A 17316-nucleotide genomic window follows, 5' to 3' on the forward strand; every position below is an offset into this window, starting at 1 on the left:
GCAGAGTATATAATAATGGTGTAAGGAGGTAGATACTACTACTATTTCCATTTTGATGAGTGGTATAATATGAATAATCAACCGATATAAAGAGTGTAGTAAAATAAAAATAGATGGATGGCTCCGAAAAGAAGAAAAAATAAGATCAAAGAACGAAAGAGGCGAAACCAAAAGCGACAAAAAGAAAAAAAAGGAAGCTTCAACCGGAGCACATAGTACAAGACTCAGGATTATCAATAGCGCAAGCTATAACCTTGGAATTGTAGATATCAACCTCATCATCGCCAGCGGCTTGTTTCTTTTCACTTGTAACAGCAGTCTCGGGCTCTTCAGTGTCTTCATTTTCTTCCTGTTTATCATCTTCCGGTATATTATCCTTTAAGGAAAGATCAACCATCGAAGTCTCAACAGAAGTCGAGACAGAATCAGTCTCGGGTAAAGGAGTAGAGTCGTGAGAGCTTGTGATTGGAGAGTTAGTAGCAGACAATGGAACACAATCGTCCATAACAACTGGGACGTTTTCAACAGCGCTGGTTTCTCTAGGGACATAGTCCTTAAATTCAACGCCGTCCACATTAGCCTTAACCTCACCAGCTTCTTTAGCCAATTTTTGGTCAACAGTGAATTGAATAGCAGCAGCAGCAGCCTGAGTACGTAAGTAGTACATACCAGTCTTTAATCCTTTCTTCCAGCCGTAAAAGTGCATAGAAGTCAATTTACCCATTGTTGGAGACAGTAAATGGATGTTCATGGATTGTGATTGGTCAATGTAGGCACCTCTGTCGGCTGCCATATCAATGATAGCCTTCTGAGGAAGTTCCCACACCGTACGATACAACTTCTTAAACTTGTCAGGAACATTAGGCAAGTGCTGGATGGAACCATTATCGTGAATGATATAGTTCTTCATAGCATCATTCCAGATTCCCATGTCGACAAAGTCTCTCAACATGTAAGGATTAACGATTTGGAATTCACCTGCAAGAACTCTTCTTTGATAGATGTTAGAAGTGAATGGTTCAAAGCATTCGTTGTAACCCATGATCTGAGAGGTGGAAGCAGTAGGCATTGGAGCAACCAATAGAGAATTTCTCAAACCGTTTTTGGCAATCTTAGCCTTCAAAGTATCCCAATCCCAGAGATCTGTAGGCTTTTTTCCCCAAAGATCGTACTGAAGAATACCTTTAGAAGCAGGAGACCCCTCATAAGTTGAGTATGTACCCTCTTCAGCAGCCATCTCAGAAGAAGCCTCGAGAGCAGCGTGGTATATGGTCTCAAAGATCTGAATATTCACCTTTCTGGCCTCAGTAGAATCGAATGGCAACCGCAACTGGAAGAAAGTGTCTGCAAGGCCTTGAACTCCCACTGCGATAGGTCTGTTTCTCATGTTGGAGGTTCGTGCCTCCGGGACTGGGTAATAATTTCTGTCAATGACACGGTTCAAGTTTCGTGTAAGCACTTTGGCAATCTTATGCAACTTCTCAAAGTTGTAAGAACAGCCCTTGTCGTCGGATTCGACAAAGGCCGGTAAGCACAATGAGGCCAAGTTGCAAACGGCAACCTCTTCTGGGGACGAATATTCGACAACCTCACAGCATAAGTTGGAAGATTTGATGGTACCCAAGTTCTTCTGGTTACTCTTTCTGTTACAGGCATCCTTGTACAACATGAATGGGGTACCTGTCTCAGTCTGAGCTTCCAAAATGTGATACCACAATTTTTGGGCCTTGACAACTTGTCTGCCACGACCTTCCTTCTCGTAACGAGTATACAACTTCTCAAATTCATCGCCGTAAACTTCAGAAAGACCAGGAGCCTCAGAAGGAGAGAACAAGGTCCACATGCCATTCTCCTCAACACGCTTCATGAACAAATCAGGAATCCATAAGGCAGGAAACAAGTCACGAGCACGGACTTCTTCCTTACCGTGATTCTTTCTGATGTCGACAAAGTCAAAAATATCCGAGTGCCAAGGTTCCAAGTAGATGGCGATGGCACCAGGTCTCTTATTACCACCCTGATCGACGTACTTGGCCGTGCTGTTGAAGACACGCATCATAGGAATAATACCATTGGAGGTACCGTTAGTACCGGCAATGTAGGAACCAGTGGAACGAATGTTATGAATATGTAAACCAATCCCACCAGCAGTCTTAGAAATTAATGCGCATTGCTTTAGGGTATCATAGATACCTTCGATGGAGTCATCCTTCATGGCAACCAAAAAGCATGAAGACATCTGAGGACGTGGGGTACCTGCGTTGAATAAAGTAGGAGAAGCGTGGGTGAAATAACGCTTGGACATCAAGTTGTAAGTCTCAATAACTTTTGGAATATCATCTCCGTGGATACCAACAGCCACTCTCATGATCAAGTGCTGAGGTCTCTCGGCAACTTTGCCGTTGATTCTCAAAAAGTAGGAACGTTCCAGGGTTTTAAAACCAAAGTAGTTGTAATTGAAGTCACGGTCATAGTTAATAGCCGAGTTCAACTCATCCTTGTGTCTCATCACCACATCGTAGGTCTGTTGAGAAATCATAGGAGACTTCTTATGGGTTTTTGGATTATAGTAGTTGAAAAGATCCTCAATAATATCGGAAAAATGCTTTTTGGTCTGCTTGTGTAAGTTTGAGATGGCTAATCTTGCTGCTAAAGTAGCATAATCTGGATGAATAGTGGTCATGTACGCAGCAGTTTCTGCAGTCAAATTATCCAACTCTATGGTAGTGACACCTTCGTAGACACCGGTAGCCACACGCTGGGCCACGGAAATTGGATCAACATGCTTATCATCTAAACCATAGCATAAACGAGAGATTCTGGCTGTGATTTTGTCGAAGCGAACAGGCTCACGACGACCGTCTCTTTTGAAAACGTACATCTTTATTTTCTAATGTATCTAGGGTTCCAATAATAAGAAAGAAATGGATGACAAGAAAAGGGAAAGAATAGAAGAAAAAGTAAAAGTGGATTTCGGCTCTACATATATATAAACAACTCAGCAGAGGGCAAATATACGAACGCGAAAAAATGCAAACATTGGTAGACGCGTAAAAACTTTTCCTGGCTAATAGTTTCGCGTTACCATTTTCTTTTACGCGTCGCTGTTTGTGATTTGCCGTAAGCCAAGGTGCTTTTCCGTTCCCAGTATTTACATTTTACTGTAACCGTATGTGTTTATTTTTTTTTCTGACCTATCCTTGGCCTGTTTCACAAATTGCATTAGTAATTGATAGAGGTGTGATACTCAAAGACTATATCCGAAAGATCCATTAGGAAGAGACGTAGCAATCTGATAGGCATGGATCTTGTTGATCATTTTGTGCCAGTAGTACGGTACTATCGACGTAAAAAGATCAGACCTGTCTTACAGTATGAGCATAATTTCCTCCAGAAAATCGAATTCGCCGGTATGCGTTGAAGTACTCCAGTGTATTTGGTAACGTCATACGGTGAATCTTATTTTTTGTCTTTGCAGTCGACGCGTCGAGTTTCAGGGTTTGTTAGAAATATCCACACCTTACACCTTTGGAATCCCCAGTATTCATAACTTCCGCGAAATCTACCGGGTAGCTCCCAGTGAAAGTTTTTTCTCTTCCTTTTATTTTTTTTTTCACCTCAAAAAATCACCGCCCGCCGGAATCCACCACGCGAGCTCTGGAAAGAATCTGTAGGGGTAAATGAAAAAGTTTTATTTCAATTTGTCACTGTTAGTGATAGATTAAGCTTTTGGTTTGTTTGGACTTAGTATCAGGCACAGCAAGCTTTTACAGTATATATATCAAGATGGCTAAGTGTTCGAAGGACGTCTCATCCAACAGAAACAAGTCTAGAAAGGCTTACTTTAATGCTCCATCCTCTGTCAGAAGAGTGATGATGTCTGCACCATTGTCCAAGGACTTGGTTGAGAAATACGGTGTCAAGAGACTTCCAGTCAGAAAAGCTGATCAGGTTCTCGTCGTTAGAGGTTCAAAGAAGGGCCAGGAAGGTACCATCTCCTCCGTCTACAGATTGAAATATGCTATTCAGCTAGAGAAGTTGACCAGAGAGAAGTCTAACGGTGCTTCCGTTCCAATCAACATCCACCCATCAAAGGTTGTCATCACCAAGTTACACTTGGACAAAAACAGAAAAGCTTTGATTGCCAGAAAGGGCGGCAAGGTTGATGAGGAGTAAGCATTTCGTCTATGTACACACATACTATAATATAAACTCTTTTTGTTCGTACAAAAATCTATAACTTCCTGGCAAAGACATACATTGTTTTCCACGACACTGGGAACTCTGTCTGCTTGGTCCATCCTAATTCTTGATGGACTATTTTGTAAAAGGTTTCGGCTGCATTTTCATCTTTCCCATTATGTGCCATGTTCCATCTGTGCGAGGCGCTCCAAGTGTCCACATATTTCATAAATGCTTCCATAGTGTAGTTGCGTTCAATTACCATCTTCTCCTTTTTACTGGGGTTTTTCAATGGTTCATAATACTCTACCCTAACATCGGTGAATCGTCCATCTGCAAGCACTATATCGTTTAACTCTTTGCAAAGATGCCTTAAACGAGATCTTCCAGGCTGCTGCCAGTATGGTCCGACCAACTCTCCACTCTCGCAAGTGAATCTTTCATAGATTTCATCCATTTTCGAGTTTCCAACAAACACAGGGTCACAGTAGGCAAAATAGGCTAACGTACCTCCTTCTTTCAACACTCGGTTCATCTCAGTGAGCCATTTATCCCATTGGAACCAATGTACACATTCGGCAGCCACTACCAAGTCCACAGTACCATCTTCAGGAAGCACACTAGAAACATCTTCGCTTGGAGAGACTGCCACAGTGACTGCTGGTTGATTGGTAAGATGCAACTCTGTTAATGCCTTTTGAAAATTGGTCTTGGCAACTTCAATCATTGTAGATGACAAATCAGTGGCGACAATCTTGCCGGTACATTGTCTCAATAGAGGGATCGATGCTTCACCTGGACCACATCCAAGGTCTAGAATTGTGTTCAATTGGCCATCGTTCCCCTTGGAGTGGTACCGGATCAGCATCTCATAGAGCTCCGACGGGTAAGTTGGTCGGAAACTGGAGTACTGATGAGCATCGAAGTTTTTATCAGAAAATGCAGACATTCCTTAGAAATTTGGTGTTAGAACGTCCTTCGAACTTAAACATCGCAGCTAAGAAATCATGCCATTCCTTTTATACATTTAAATCTCCCTCCACCTATTATGTCATCGATGATTATCTCCGAGCCACAGCTGTAAAGAAGTCTTTAACTAGGCTCCAAGAAATCACCGGGTGAGATGTCAGCCACATCCGCGAAACGGGCGGTAGTGGGCGGCGGCAGCTGAGACAGCCGCGGAATCCCGAATTTACTGTTTCGAGTAATGTCAAGAAGCAAGGTTCTCCAAAACCTGATTTATATATTAATTGTAGATAGAAGTAAGAGAGAAGGAGAGAATAGTAGAGAAAAGCAAATGCAATGTTTGGAATTTAAAGTTAAAAGGAAAGAAAGGCGGCATAAAATAGAAGAGAAGAGAAGTTAACATAAAAAGAGACGAAAGAGGTTAAATATGAGTAAAGAGTGAACTGGAAAGGATAACAAAAATATAGGTAATAAAAGAGGAATGGATAAGAGATCAGGTCCAGAAACCAACCACCTACCTAGACCTGTAGTTGCAACTTTTGTTGCTCTCGAGCCCATCTGGCGGTATCACGAGTCACCTTACCAAAGTGCTGGTTACTACGAGTCTTCTTGATGTAATCAGCGACCCAGTCCTGAGTGAAAAACTCCTTCCACTGGCCGTTTTGATACATATGTGCCAAGTCACCAATCATGCCAACGGCAGACCGGCACACAGACTCGTTTGATGCAAGCTGAGGCTCTGTATATGTGTTCATGAGAAATTGTGACATCTGTCCTAGGTACGGAAAGAGGCTATCAGGAGAATCGTGCAAGCCCGCCACTATACCAACATAGGCATCCAGTACGGATTCCTTGACGTTGATCAAGTAGTCCTCGTACTCATAACTCTGTTCCTCCAACTGAAGACTCTGAGCCGAGTTGCAGATGTTCATCACTACATCCAAGTATTGAATGAACTCCTTACCGATAGATGAGGCAATGTCTCCAAAACACGAAAGAATTAGGGGCCGGAGTTCACGACGAACATGAGGGTTCGATAACGTGTTACCCAAAATAGCCATGAATCCCTGACAATAAGGGATAAAGTTCTCTCCAAGGGAGTGGCAAATGTCCACCACTAGTCCTATACCTGCATCACAGACCGGTGAATCCACACTTTCCAAAGCCTTAGTAAGGAATGGTAGAAATGCAGCCATGTACTTGACGAAGCCCGCATCAACCGATGACGCCACAGCAGAGATTGCCATAAAGATGTCCTCCTCGATGACTGAATCTGGTTCTTGCATACCAAGCAACTTGAGGTAAGTCTCCATGAGCTGGTCGGCAACAGATCCAGCCTCGGAACCGATTCTACGCGTCACATTTGTCAATAGAGAAAGAATATTAGATTGTAATTCTTGCAATTCCGCTTTGTTCTCGCCACTTGTGGCACCGGGCTGAGAAGTTTCCACTTCCATGGTCTGAGATAGTCTTGACAGGGCTTCTGTTGCGATCTGCGAAACAAAGTTCATATCCTGTTGAGCGCTGTACAAAACGACAGAGGAAAGAGCCTCGTAAGCAGATGTCCTGGCAGCATTGTCGTTGTCATTACGGGCAGATATCTGAAGAAGTGTTGGAACTAAACCATTAAGGTACTGTGACATGACACTGGTCTGCTGCTCGGTGGAATCGTGACATAACTGCTCGAGAAGATTAATAAGCGTCCAGCAACAGTTTGTAGCAACCTTTGGAGAGTTCTGAAGTCCAAAAACAACAGCTTCAAGCAGCGGTGGAAGCATAGTTTGAATGTCAATAGCATCGACTACGAGGTCGGCTATACGTCCTAGACACCACGACACGGTCTCTCGAACAGGTTCGCTCTCATTTTTGATAAGAAGCAAGATAGGAGGAAGGGCCTGTGAAATGACAGTGCGCAGCTCACCCCTGTCAGGGCCGTCTAGAATGGATCCAAAAGCCATAACGGCAGCCTCTTTTTGGCGCCAGCCATCGCCACCCAAGTTTTGCTCCACAAACTGTAGAGTGGGACGCACAACATAATTACCAGTATTTTGGGCGAAAAGTTGGAGACATGCTCCCGCAGCCATAGCCACAGACCAGCTATCGTCATCGGGATCCTCGTTCTGTCGGGTAAGAAGACTCAACAAGGTAGGAAGAACGTCACCAATTGCCACAAGAGCAAAGTTGTAGGACACCAAGTCGGCAGTGTGGTTGTTTGCAGTACTTGGTTGCGCTGGTTCGGCCATCGCCTCGTGTCTTAATTGAATCTCAAGTTCCTCCTCGCAAACAGTACTCCAAAACTCTACAGCCATGCAGGCAACCCTGTCATCGCTGCTATGCATACCGGTAACAGTTAATCCGTACAAAGCTTTCTCCATATAGACACCCATATACTGATAGTACAGGTTCATGATCTTGGCCAAAGCACCAAACGCCAAAGCCTGAAGGTCGGCATCGTTTGCAGTGGTGGCTTCACAAACAACTTGCATAATGTAATTACGTTCACCCTCTCTTTCAAAGTTTCCGGCAATGAACTCCAAAGAGTTGACAAGGGCACTGATTGCAGTGCGACGAACAACCATAGCAGGCTCAGATGACTGAGCACCCTGAACGATGGCGATAAGAATACCGTTGGACTGCGCAGAAACCTGTGGATTATCAGGGTCAGCAGTCTCACAAATATATCCAATGGTAAGTAAGGAGGCACGCTTGACGTTCACGGGACGATCACTTTTAGTATTGTCGACAATAACATGCATCAATTGAGGCCATTCATCGCGCGGAAGCTCGATATCTGCAATGGCAGCAACTAGTTGAGCAGCCTGGTTGGCCACACGATCAGTTTGACTGAGAAGAGTGTTCAAGGCTATATCTTTAATGTGCTGTTTGGTTTCTGCATCGATCTGAACCCATCTTTCAGTCTGCTGTTGCTTTTTCACAGCATCTTTCGAAGTAAGTTGGTTCTTCACACCAAGACCGGCCAACATACGTACTTCGGTCTTCTGGGATTCATCACCAAGAACTTGAACCATCTGCCCAAGATACGAAACCCAATTTTCCGAAGCCATGGCAGCAAGCTTGGCCTCAGCAGCCTGACGTGCCTGAGCATCCGGATTTAAGATGGCGTTCTCTAAAACTTGACTAATTTCCATCCTTGATTAGACAGCCCTGTTTAGTACCTTTTGTTGACCACACGCAAGTTGTTGCTTCAAGAAGACGCCCGAGTCTGTTTGCCTCTAGCTTTCTACACGTCACAAAGAAAAGACACTCTCTGCTCTCACATTTTCCATAGATCGGATTTGCCCTAAGAAAAAAAATTTTAAATTTACTACTAGGACTGTTTTTGGGGGGGGGTACGGGTTGGGGGGGTTTGTTACTATGAAGCGAAAGAATAAAAGAACAAGAAAAAGCCCCAGCACCATAATGATAAGGTAAATACTCTCTCTCTTCCTATAATTTGGCCAAATCAAGCTGTCCTTTGTAGTCTTTGAACATCCGAATCCATTTTGCGTGCTCGTCCATTCTGTCGAGATTCACCGTAGGTACCAGCATGTCGCAAGGCACTAAATTGATAAAATAGAAGAGCTCTCTAAAGGAAGAATGCTCGCTGTAAGGAACCCTCAACAGTTTTGTAAGAAACAAGTCTTTCTCCTTCTCTTTCTTATTTCGAAACTCCATCTGTCCAAGTAACACGTTATAGATATCATTCTCGTCTACGGCATCTACAAACTTGCTCAAGTATTCGTCCGGCTGTGCAAATCCTCTTTCTTCACTTCTTTGAACACCAGTCCATCCAGTGGCGCAGATGCCTACTACTGCTCTATAATGATTGGAATATGGCCTATAATAATCCAAGAGAGAGTTCTTGTTGGTACCCAGTAGGGGGACAAGATGTACCTGACAATATTTAGCCTTGCTTGGATCCGTTTCAAGTAGTCTTTCCAATTCATCCCATTCAAGTAGATGTAATATGTCTGCTTTGCTCCTAGTGCAGTAAATCTTACTACCCAGAGTCTCAGCAATAGCTATAGCCAATCTTTCCTTACCTATGGAATAGGTACCTACCACAATAAGAAACTCCGCAGGATCGATAGAGAGGTCTTCAGATTTGCAAAAAAAGTCAATCACCCTCTTTTGAGTGGTCTGTTTGCATTGGCTTCTCTTCCTCAAAACCTTGCAAGTAGCGTTAATGACGGTCTCTTGTCTACCAAAGCTGTACTGAGGATTCAAGTACGTTGTATCAAGATAAATACGGTTAAATGAGCCCCATTTGAGAAGATATTCAATCATGAGTCGGCTTATTCTAAAATCTCCGCAATGAAGGAACTTTTCTCCAGTCTTGATTGACTCAAGAATAAATATTCCACTTCCAGGACAATGGTTTCCATCAAGACAAGTCACTTTAAGTTCCGTTCCGGGAATCTGCTTAGTTTCGTTGTATTCTAGAGGCAGAAAAAGCTCCTCGGGACAGTGAAACTTGTGAACCGCAAGTCTGACAGTGGTCTTCGTAGCTATAATTACTTTTCCTTTATGCCAACCTTTCGTCAAACCTCCATAATGATCCGAATGAAAGTGTGAGAGCAAATAAACATCTATTGAAGGGTCTTCTGCGTAACAAAACGCATCTACCACCACCCTATCGTCTCCAAATTGAAGAATATTGTGAGCAGGTATAGGTTTGGCTGGTCTGCGTCTCTTAGAAGGTTTCAAAGCCTTGCCTGCTTTCTTCTTTCTTGCCTTGCGCTTCTTTGTTTTAGGCAGTACAGTTGGTTTCTCTTCTTGAACATTGTCCATATGGCAACACACATGCTCATATCTTCTCTCTAATGATAAACTATTCAACGGTATCTCACAAATGGGACATAAGATATCCCCATCAACCTTAAGTTCTTCCCCAGCAGTTATTTTGTCTTCTACTCCCTCATCTTCATCGTCTATAGTGATCACTTCCTTGGTCTGTATAACCTCCCTCACTTCCCCCTCCTCCAAGTCTCGTTTCCTACAAAACTGTAAAATGCAGGACTGTTTAATCGTACTAATTTCTTGATTAACTGGGGTCATGTTGTGCACATCCTTGAATTTAATTGTAAAGAGATTACAGTGTTCAAGTTTGCATCTTTTACGCGAGGCGTCTTTTTTTAAAGCCTTATTCATTCTCCACCATATTGATCCTCGCCAATGGGATTATTATCGATCATCAGAAAGCAGAAGCTTAAAGAAAAGGAGGTCAGGGTGTTGATGTTGGGATTGGACAACTCCGGTAAGACCACTATTGTCAAATCTTTGCTTCACAAAGATATCAAGGAGATCTCCCCCACGATGGGCTTCAATATAGACACAATCAGTTACAAAGGTTTCAACATGAATATATGGGATATCGGTGGGCAGAGTTCGTTGAGGACATTCTGGTTCAACTATTTTGAAAAGACAGATTTCCTCGTATGGGTAATCGACTCCTCGAGTCTTCAGAGGTTGTCTGAGAACTTCAAAGAGTTTGACAAAGTATTAAAAGAGGATCGATTGGCTGGTTGCGGATTACTTATATTGATCAACAAGATTGACGTCTATCAGGGTGACACGGAAAAGTTGAAAGAAGCTGTTATAAATACGCTACAACTACAGAAACTGGAGAATCATTGCTGGAATTTACTATGCTGTAGTGCATATTCCGGGAAGAACTTGACTAAAGGAATGGATTGGATAGTAGATGAGTATGAAAGGAAGTACTATATTATTTGATGCTATTCTAATGCTGTTGTTCAAGGCCATCGAAATGCCCTGAGCAGCTGAACCATTTGCTAGTGAAGTCGGTGTCTGGGTTGCACGAGCAACGGTTTGAGACTCTAAAACCTTCTTCTTGAGGACACTGGGTGTAAGGAGGATGAGTATAACCTATCTCATCAAACCTTTTGATCTTACCCTTAACTAATATCATGGAAAGAATAAGAGATCGCACCGGAGCATCCCCCCATCTTTCATAATAAAATCCGTTAGACTTGTCCAACTCGTTGAATATCTGGTTGTACTCTTTTGATCGAAAAACGTTCAAATTTCCAATCTCGAAGTTTGTCCAGAAATGACAATGGTTGTATTGTCCGTTTTTAGGGTCTATGACGAATCCAGAGTAGTTTCTTGAATCAGAAAGCAGTTTGCTCAGGCCTAGGCTGACAAGCGATTTCCGGAAAGTTTCAAAGAGGGAGGGAATCGTCTTTGAATATTCAAGCATGCTGATTGTGAAGCCATGGTCGTACTTGTTGTCGATCATGTACTTGAACAAATCGTAGTTGACATCACATCGAAGTTTGACACCAGGTTCAACACGCCAGAAATAGTCGTATTTCTGGAGGAGTTCGTGCTTGAAGAAAAAGCCAGACTCGAATCGGCACATATGACGATAGGACATGGAATCTGCATACGGAGGAGCACCGTCTGGATCATTGATCATCTTTTGCATATTTTCCTTCATGGTGTCATGATCCACGGAATTGGGTAAGGACCAATGCTGACTTGGAATCTGTCCAAAATAAGCATGTCCCGCAACACTCACCTTGACCAGCTTTTTGAATTCGTCTGTAAACTGTTGATCGTTCAAAAACACCCAGTCATAGCGATATTCACTGTTGAATCGGTTGTTGTAGTTATTAATTGTTTCTAGAATATCGTAAAGATCGCTATTTCTGCAAAGGGTGTAGAAGGTGGCATTTGCTGGTTTGTATTGTTCTATGGGTTGTTGAGGGTCATCCAGGAACTGTGCAAAACAGAAAATGATTCGTATTAGGAACAAAATGTAATATGATAAAAACATTTGGTAACACTAGCGAAGATAGGAAACACCGAAGTCCATGTGAAAAAGCCTTGATTATTTTAGATATCCGCTTCAAGTTTGCGACTGCAATGAAAAGAGAGATGTACGTTCCGGTTTTCAAGCAGTCTAACGTACACTAACACACAGAGAAAAAAGAGGTTTTCAAACACCGGAAACAAGCGTACGAGTACAATAAGGATTTGGCCTGAAAATTTCTTTTGTGACGTACACCGTTATCTTGACGCAAGAGAGGCTTTTCAAACAGCGGATCGGAGCGTCTACTTTTTTCATAGCCCGAACTCGAAAAGTTTGCAAATGGGCGAATAGAAATAAATATAAGGACTTGTTGGAAACGGAACATCCTATATTTTGAACTGATCCATCTGAAAAATCATTGATAAGATGGAAGTTAGTCAGTTATAACAATACTATGTCTCTTAATGGGACTTAAAGGATTTGATTTCTTTTCGCTAATATTTCATTTTCGCTTAAATGCCGATACCTTTTTCGACTAACTAATACAGGAGTAAAACATAAAAAATTAGAACAGTTCTAATATCACCATCCCTTCTTCATCGATTATTGAAGCACACTGGTTGGACATATGGCTTCAGTTTGTGCCGAAATCAGTTCTACGTAACTCCTAGTCTGCGCAACACTTGTTACGGTCATAGTCGCGCCAATGGCGACGAACGCGACGATTTTTCAGTCCTTGGAATACTTGCTTGAACTAAGCCTTTTACTTTACGCCTTTATCCTCAATTACAGCCATGGATAGGATCAACAAGGTAGTGCCGATTTGGAGGAGGGTATGGTACAGCTGGAAAAGTCTTGAAAGTGTTCCTTTCAGAAAACAGTTCTTCGCCGGCTATGATTTGAAAGGGAATACCTACTGGGAGTTCTATCCCAGAGGTAAGGGGCCCGAGAAGCCTCGCAGAATATGGCACCCTTACAAGTCCGAAGAATTCGTATTTGACTACTTTGATAAGCTACCTATACAGTGGCTTCAATGGTTGAGATACTCAAGATATAAAGCACCTACAGTACAGGAATTGGTGGATGATGAAAGGAGACTCGAAAAGTTGCAGAAAGTCGTCAAACTCAAGGGTGAACAGATGGAGTATAAAAAGAACTTGAGTGACAATAAAATGGTTGAAAACATGTACAAAGAGATTCAAAAAATGGAGGGTGAAAAAGCTACTCGGAAGCAAAAGGAACACGAGAAGACCAGCTCGGCTTAAAAATCCAAGTAGTAACCTGCCACTATTATTTATTCATTAGTCTGTATATAATCATTATTTATCCTATAATATTTTCTTTATCGTCAAAGGCTCTTCTCCTTCGATCCTGAAGAAGGTTTATAGTGGTCTTTAATTCTGCATCTAGATTTGAAATTGCTTTAGAGTTCTTCTGGACATTCACTTTACCTGTAGCAATGCCATGTTGTAGCTGCTCTAGCTGAGAAACAGTTGAACCTATAAAATCCGAGCTTGACTGAGGTGAATAGGTATTGCGTGATGGCGTTGATTTTAACGATAGTGGAGTGTGAAGTCCGGTTAAAACATCATGCAGGGTATGCGGCGTCATTGGAGCTCTTGCTACGTCATATCGGCACTTCCAGAATTGAATGCACCGGTCTTCGCTTGCAGTAATAAGCCGTTTGCAAGTATCATCCAAAATTATCGAGGTGATCCTTGAATCTCCATACTGCTCGGCCAACAGGGTGCCATTTTTGTAATCAAAAACAAGGACTTCACCGGTGGAGGATCCTATCAATAAATAGCCATGCTTTATACTGAAACATGAAATACGGATAGGAAGACCGTTACCGTCAGCAAACTGCCGAGTTTCTGATAACAAGAAGCCTCGAAGGCTAAAACTCACTAGTTGTCTGCCGTCTGTGGATACCAGTAACTGATTTTCATATATACCGATATCCAATGGCAGTGCAGTCAATTGGACGGACATTTCACTAGAAACAATCAATCCACCTACCATTTGATTTGAAATTCGGTAAACACCAATTGTTTTGTCTGAAAGAGCTGCAAGAAGACACCCATTAATAAAGAGGAGCTTTATGACACTAGCTTTCCCCTTGCCTGAAAGGATTTTTACTCTCTCCCATAGCAATCCATTGGATTCTGGCTGTATAAAAACGGAAATAGTTCCATCTTGGGCACCACTTGCAGCAGCCAAGAGTCCCTTAACTTGGAAGAAAATCACGCTTTTGACTATCGCCTGATGCGATTGGAAACTGGCTATCTTCTCATAGGAATTCGAGTACTTCCTGTAAAAGGAAACAACCCCTCGGTTTGTCGCCTGAACCAAATTACCTTTATACATATCCAAAGCAGTTAACTCTTCTCCACTGTTACCCAAAGACGCAATTAAAGAAGGAAAGCCTCCTTGCAAGAATGTGGTTACATCTCCCTCAGCAGACCAGGCCACGATCTGATGATCAAAAGATCTTTTCAATCCAGTAAGCGTCCCCTTTAAGGAATCAACCAACTGACAACTATCCCCCTTCAACGTGGAATCAACAGCATATAGACAACCATCATTCAAGTAAATCAAACCATGATGAGAACATGACCACATACCTGAAATCAACTTGTCTATTGATGAATGTGCAATTGATTGAGATGCTGGAGTATCTGATAGAGGTATAAGTTGAATACCATCGCCTGCAGTAGTTAACACCATACTTTCATAATCTACCAGTATTCTCAACACTGAACTAGATAGCTGGGTAAGAAAGGAAAGATATAGAGGCTGGCTGTCCAAATCTAGATATCCGAGCCGACCGTCACTAGCAAGAATAATAATACCTTCAATTCCGAGAACAGCAGCATCGATAAATTTACTCCTGGACAGACTTTCCTGGATCAGAATATTATGACCTTTAAAAGAACAAGAAGAATCCATGTCCCACACCTTTAAATGTGCTTTCCCCAAAGTAATAATAGTTTTAGAATTGAACCATATAGGCCTAATTACAGCGGTAGGCACAGTGACATCAGCCATGAGAACGGGTCTTTGCTCACCACTGATACTCCAGATCTTCATTGAGCTATCTCTTCTGACTCCAAGGGAACAAAGGAGTTGAGAATCAGGCGAAAATTCCAACATCGCCACACCGAAGCGATGTGATTTAATCACGAAAAGAGGATGTTGAGCAGCATCTGGTGCAAGAGAATACACAAGAATCCTACCGGTAGTGACACCAACTTCTCCAATGGCTAAAAGTTGCTCGTTTGGTGATAACGCTATACAACTAATGTTGGTTAACTTTGAGGGTTTGGATTGAACAAACTGCTCAAGCATATTCAGTCGGGGACTTTGTGAGGGCTGTGATTGCACTATGATCGGTGAAGGACTTAAGGGAAAGCCAAACCTATCGCAACTAACAGGAATACTGGATGCCCTTTTCTCTCCAGTTTTGTACTTTGTGTAGTAAAATCGCTTCCACTTGAATGGATTCCTCACATTCTGAGATTCAAGCTTACAAACAATGACTCGTTGACCAGAGGTATATGCAATTAAATCGCCCTTAACATCGACAAGACGATCCGATTTGGAGGCTGTGGATAGTCCTCCAACTATATCCAATTCAAATGACATTATTTGCAAAAGGCGAAGCAATAAGCAAATCAGTTAAGAAGAAAGTGATCGAAAGATTAGTAAGAAGGAGAGAGAAGTCCCCTTTCTCAGTGTTTACCCCCAAAAAATATTAGGGAGATAAAATGTCAACATGAAAAAAACCTGAACTCATCACTGATAAGGAAACAAGATCAGAACGGTAAATGACACTTTAACAATGGATTTAGAACAAGATATTAAGTACTTGTTTACAAAGTGGCTTGAAGAGGAATACAAGGCCAAAGTTCAGAGAGGACTGCGTAATGCCACGACCTTTTATAGGGCATTAAAGAGCGTCAGGCAGTGCCCTTATCCGTTGAAGCATCCTAAGCAGCTGCAGAGCTTGAAGTTTATAGGAGAAAAGTTAGTGAAGATGATGACACAGAAATTGGAGGAGTATTGCTCTGAAAATGGATACAACTTCCCGGAAGATCCAGATGGTCTAAAGCAACCAGAAGAACCAGAGGGGCATACGGAGAAGGATAATGATGATGCCCACAGTTCTAAGAAACGAAAACATGATAAAGAAGTGGCAGTCAAGAAGAGGAAGAAGAGAAAATATATCCCTGCCAAAAATACAGGTGGTTATGGAATTTTACTTGTGCTTTATATGTGTGATGGGGATCGTCAAGGGCTCACCAAGAACGAGATTATTCGACAGGTCACTCGATTCTGTAGTGCCAGTTTCACATCAAATCCTTCCACGGGACAATTCTACTCTGCGTGGAGCAGTATTAATACTCTACTTAAAAATGAGTATGTACTATCACAGGGAAGACCTGTATATTACTACTTGACAGAAGAAGGAGAAGAAGTTGCAAAAATCTTGGAGAAAGTGGATAACGAGACGAAGAGTCAACAGCAAGGAGTTGAAGGTGAACTGGACAGTTCTCCTAGCATTAATAGAACTAGAGAGACAACAACTATACAAAGTACGGTGGTACGAAAGGAGAGTGACCAACTTCCTTCTTCACCTTTGCTTCAAGGAAGCCGATCAAACAATGACGTTCTTCCCAGAATGCAGTTCGATGATGTGGATTATCGAATTTGGAGTGCGGGAAGTTACGAAATCACATTTGTATCTGATAATAGAGAGGTTCGATCGCAGAGTGACCGAGATTTCTTTTCAAACCATATTCGATCTCAAGGAGTCAAGTGTGAAGTAAAGGCATTATCTGTTGGTGACGGAGTGTGGGTGGCCATTAATAAGGAAACCAAGCAATGGGCTACGCTTGATTTCATCTTCGAGAGGAAAAGGTTGGACGATTTTGTCGGATCTATTAAGGATGGACGTTTTCGAGAGCAGAAATCCCGACTAGAAAGAACAGGATTGAAGAGAATCATCTATTTAGTAGAGGAGCAGATGGCTAGCGACATTTCTCGATTCAGTGAAGCACTACAGACTTCAATGTCAATGGCTATTACATACTCCAATTTCCATTTGAAGAGAACCAAGGATAGCGATGATACAGTTCGTCTATTACTTGCTCTGGATAAACGGATCCATGCTTTTTTACGAAAATCAATCTTTGGTGGTACTGGAGCCACGGAACTTGAAATCACAGAGGGATTATAAAGATATTTTGGATAAATTTAGGAACCATTTTGAAAAAGAGTCCGAGCAGGGATTTCAAGCAGTTTATAACTTTGACACTTTCCAAAGTATTATGAGCAAAAGTACCATGACATCTGTAGGAGAGATGTTCATCAGGATGCTAATGACTGTT

General features: G+C 42.2%; 10 protein-coding genes across 10 annotated transcripts; 4 read left to right on the top strand and 6 right to left on the bottom strand.

Annotated features, from left to right (window-relative positions):
- Window positions 1-199: 199 nt before the first annotated feature.
- On the bottom strand, window positions 200-2881 carry RNR1 (ribonucleotide-diphosphate reductase subunit rnr1; the record flags this gene model as incomplete). The annotated part of the gene is made up of 1 exon (XM_038920461.1): window positions 200-2881. One exon carries the CDS (start codon window positions 2879-2881, stop codon window positions 200-202), a length of 2682 nt encoding a protein of 893 aa, XP_038776389.1.
- Window positions 2882-3786: 905 nt separating this feature from the next.
- On the top strand, window positions 3787-4176 carry RPL26A (60S ribosomal protein L26A; the record flags this gene model as incomplete). Its single annotated transcript, XM_038920462.1, has 1 exon — window positions 3787-4176. The coding sequence occupies one exon, from the start codon at window positions 3787-3789 to the stop codon at window positions 4174-4176; it is 390 nt and encodes a 129-aa protein (XP_038776390.1).
- A 58-nt stretch (window positions 4177-4234) lies between these two features.
- Window positions 4235-5131, bottom strand: FOA43_000128 (uncharacterized protein; the record flags this gene model as incomplete). The annotated part of the gene is made up of 1 exon (XM_038920463.1): window positions 4235-5131. The coding sequence occupies one exon, from the start codon at window positions 5129-5131 to the stop codon at window positions 4235-4237; it is 897 nt and encodes a 298-aa protein (XP_038776391.1).
- A 535-nt stretch (window positions 5132-5666) lies between these two features.
- Window positions 5667-8297, bottom strand: FOA43_000129 (uncharacterized protein; the record flags this gene model as incomplete). The annotated part of the gene is made up of 1 exon (XM_038920464.1): window positions 5667-8297. One exon carries the CDS (start codon window positions 8295-8297, stop codon window positions 5667-5669), a length of 2631 nt encoding a protein of 876 aa, XP_038776392.1.
- A 298-nt stretch (window positions 8298-8595) lies between these two features.
- Window positions 8596-10206, bottom strand: FOA43_000130 (uncharacterized protein; the record flags this gene model as incomplete). Its single annotated transcript, XM_038920465.1, has 1 exon — window positions 8596-10206. One exon carries the CDS (start codon window positions 10204-10206, stop codon window positions 8596-8598), a length of 1611 nt encoding a protein of 536 aa, XP_038776393.1.
- A 117-nt stretch (window positions 10207-10323) lies between these two features.
- Window positions 10324-10884, top strand: FOA43_000131 (uncharacterized protein; the record flags this gene model as incomplete). Its single annotated transcript, XM_038920466.1, has 1 exon — window positions 10324-10884. One exon carries the CDS (start codon window positions 10324-10326, stop codon window positions 10882-10884), a length of 561 nt encoding a protein of 186 aa, XP_038776394.1.
- A 7-nt stretch (window positions 10885-10891) lies between these two features.
- On the bottom strand, window positions 10892-11950 carry FOA43_000132 (uncharacterized protein; the record flags this gene model as incomplete). The annotated part of the gene is made up of 1 exon (XM_038920467.1): window positions 10892-11950. One exon carries the CDS (start codon window positions 11948-11950, stop codon window positions 10892-10894), a length of 1059 nt encoding a protein of 352 aa, XP_038776395.1.
- A 770-nt stretch (window positions 11951-12720) lies between these two features.
- Window positions 12721-13191, top strand: FOA43_000133 (uncharacterized protein; the record flags this gene model as incomplete). Its single annotated transcript, XM_038920468.1, has 1 exon — window positions 12721-13191. One exon carries the CDS (start codon window positions 12721-12723, stop codon window positions 13189-13191), a length of 471 nt encoding a protein of 156 aa, XP_038776396.1.
- A 58-nt stretch (window positions 13192-13249) lies between these two features.
- Window positions 13250-15571, bottom strand: FOA43_000134 (uncharacterized protein; the record flags this gene model as incomplete). The annotated part of the gene is made up of 1 exon (XM_038920469.1): window positions 13250-15571. One exon carries the CDS (start codon window positions 15569-15571, stop codon window positions 13250-13252), a length of 2322 nt encoding a protein of 773 aa, XP_038776397.1.
- A 196-nt stretch (window positions 15572-15767) lies between these two features.
- Window positions 15768-17165, top strand: FOA43_000135 (uncharacterized protein; the record flags this gene model as incomplete). The annotated part of the gene is made up of 1 exon (XM_038920470.1): window positions 15768-17165. One exon carries the CDS (start codon window positions 15768-15770, stop codon window positions 17163-17165), a length of 1398 nt encoding a protein of 465 aa, XP_038776398.1.
- Between the last annotated feature and the right edge of the window lie 151 nt (window positions 17166-17316).

Source organism: Brettanomyces nanus, chromosome 1, assembly GCF_011074865.1.
Source record: "Brettanomyces nanus chromosome 1, complete sequence".
Classification (NCBI taxonomy): domain Eukaryota; kingdom Fungi; phylum Ascomycota; class Pichiomycetes; order Pichiales; family Pichiaceae; genus Brettanomyces; species Brettanomyces nanus.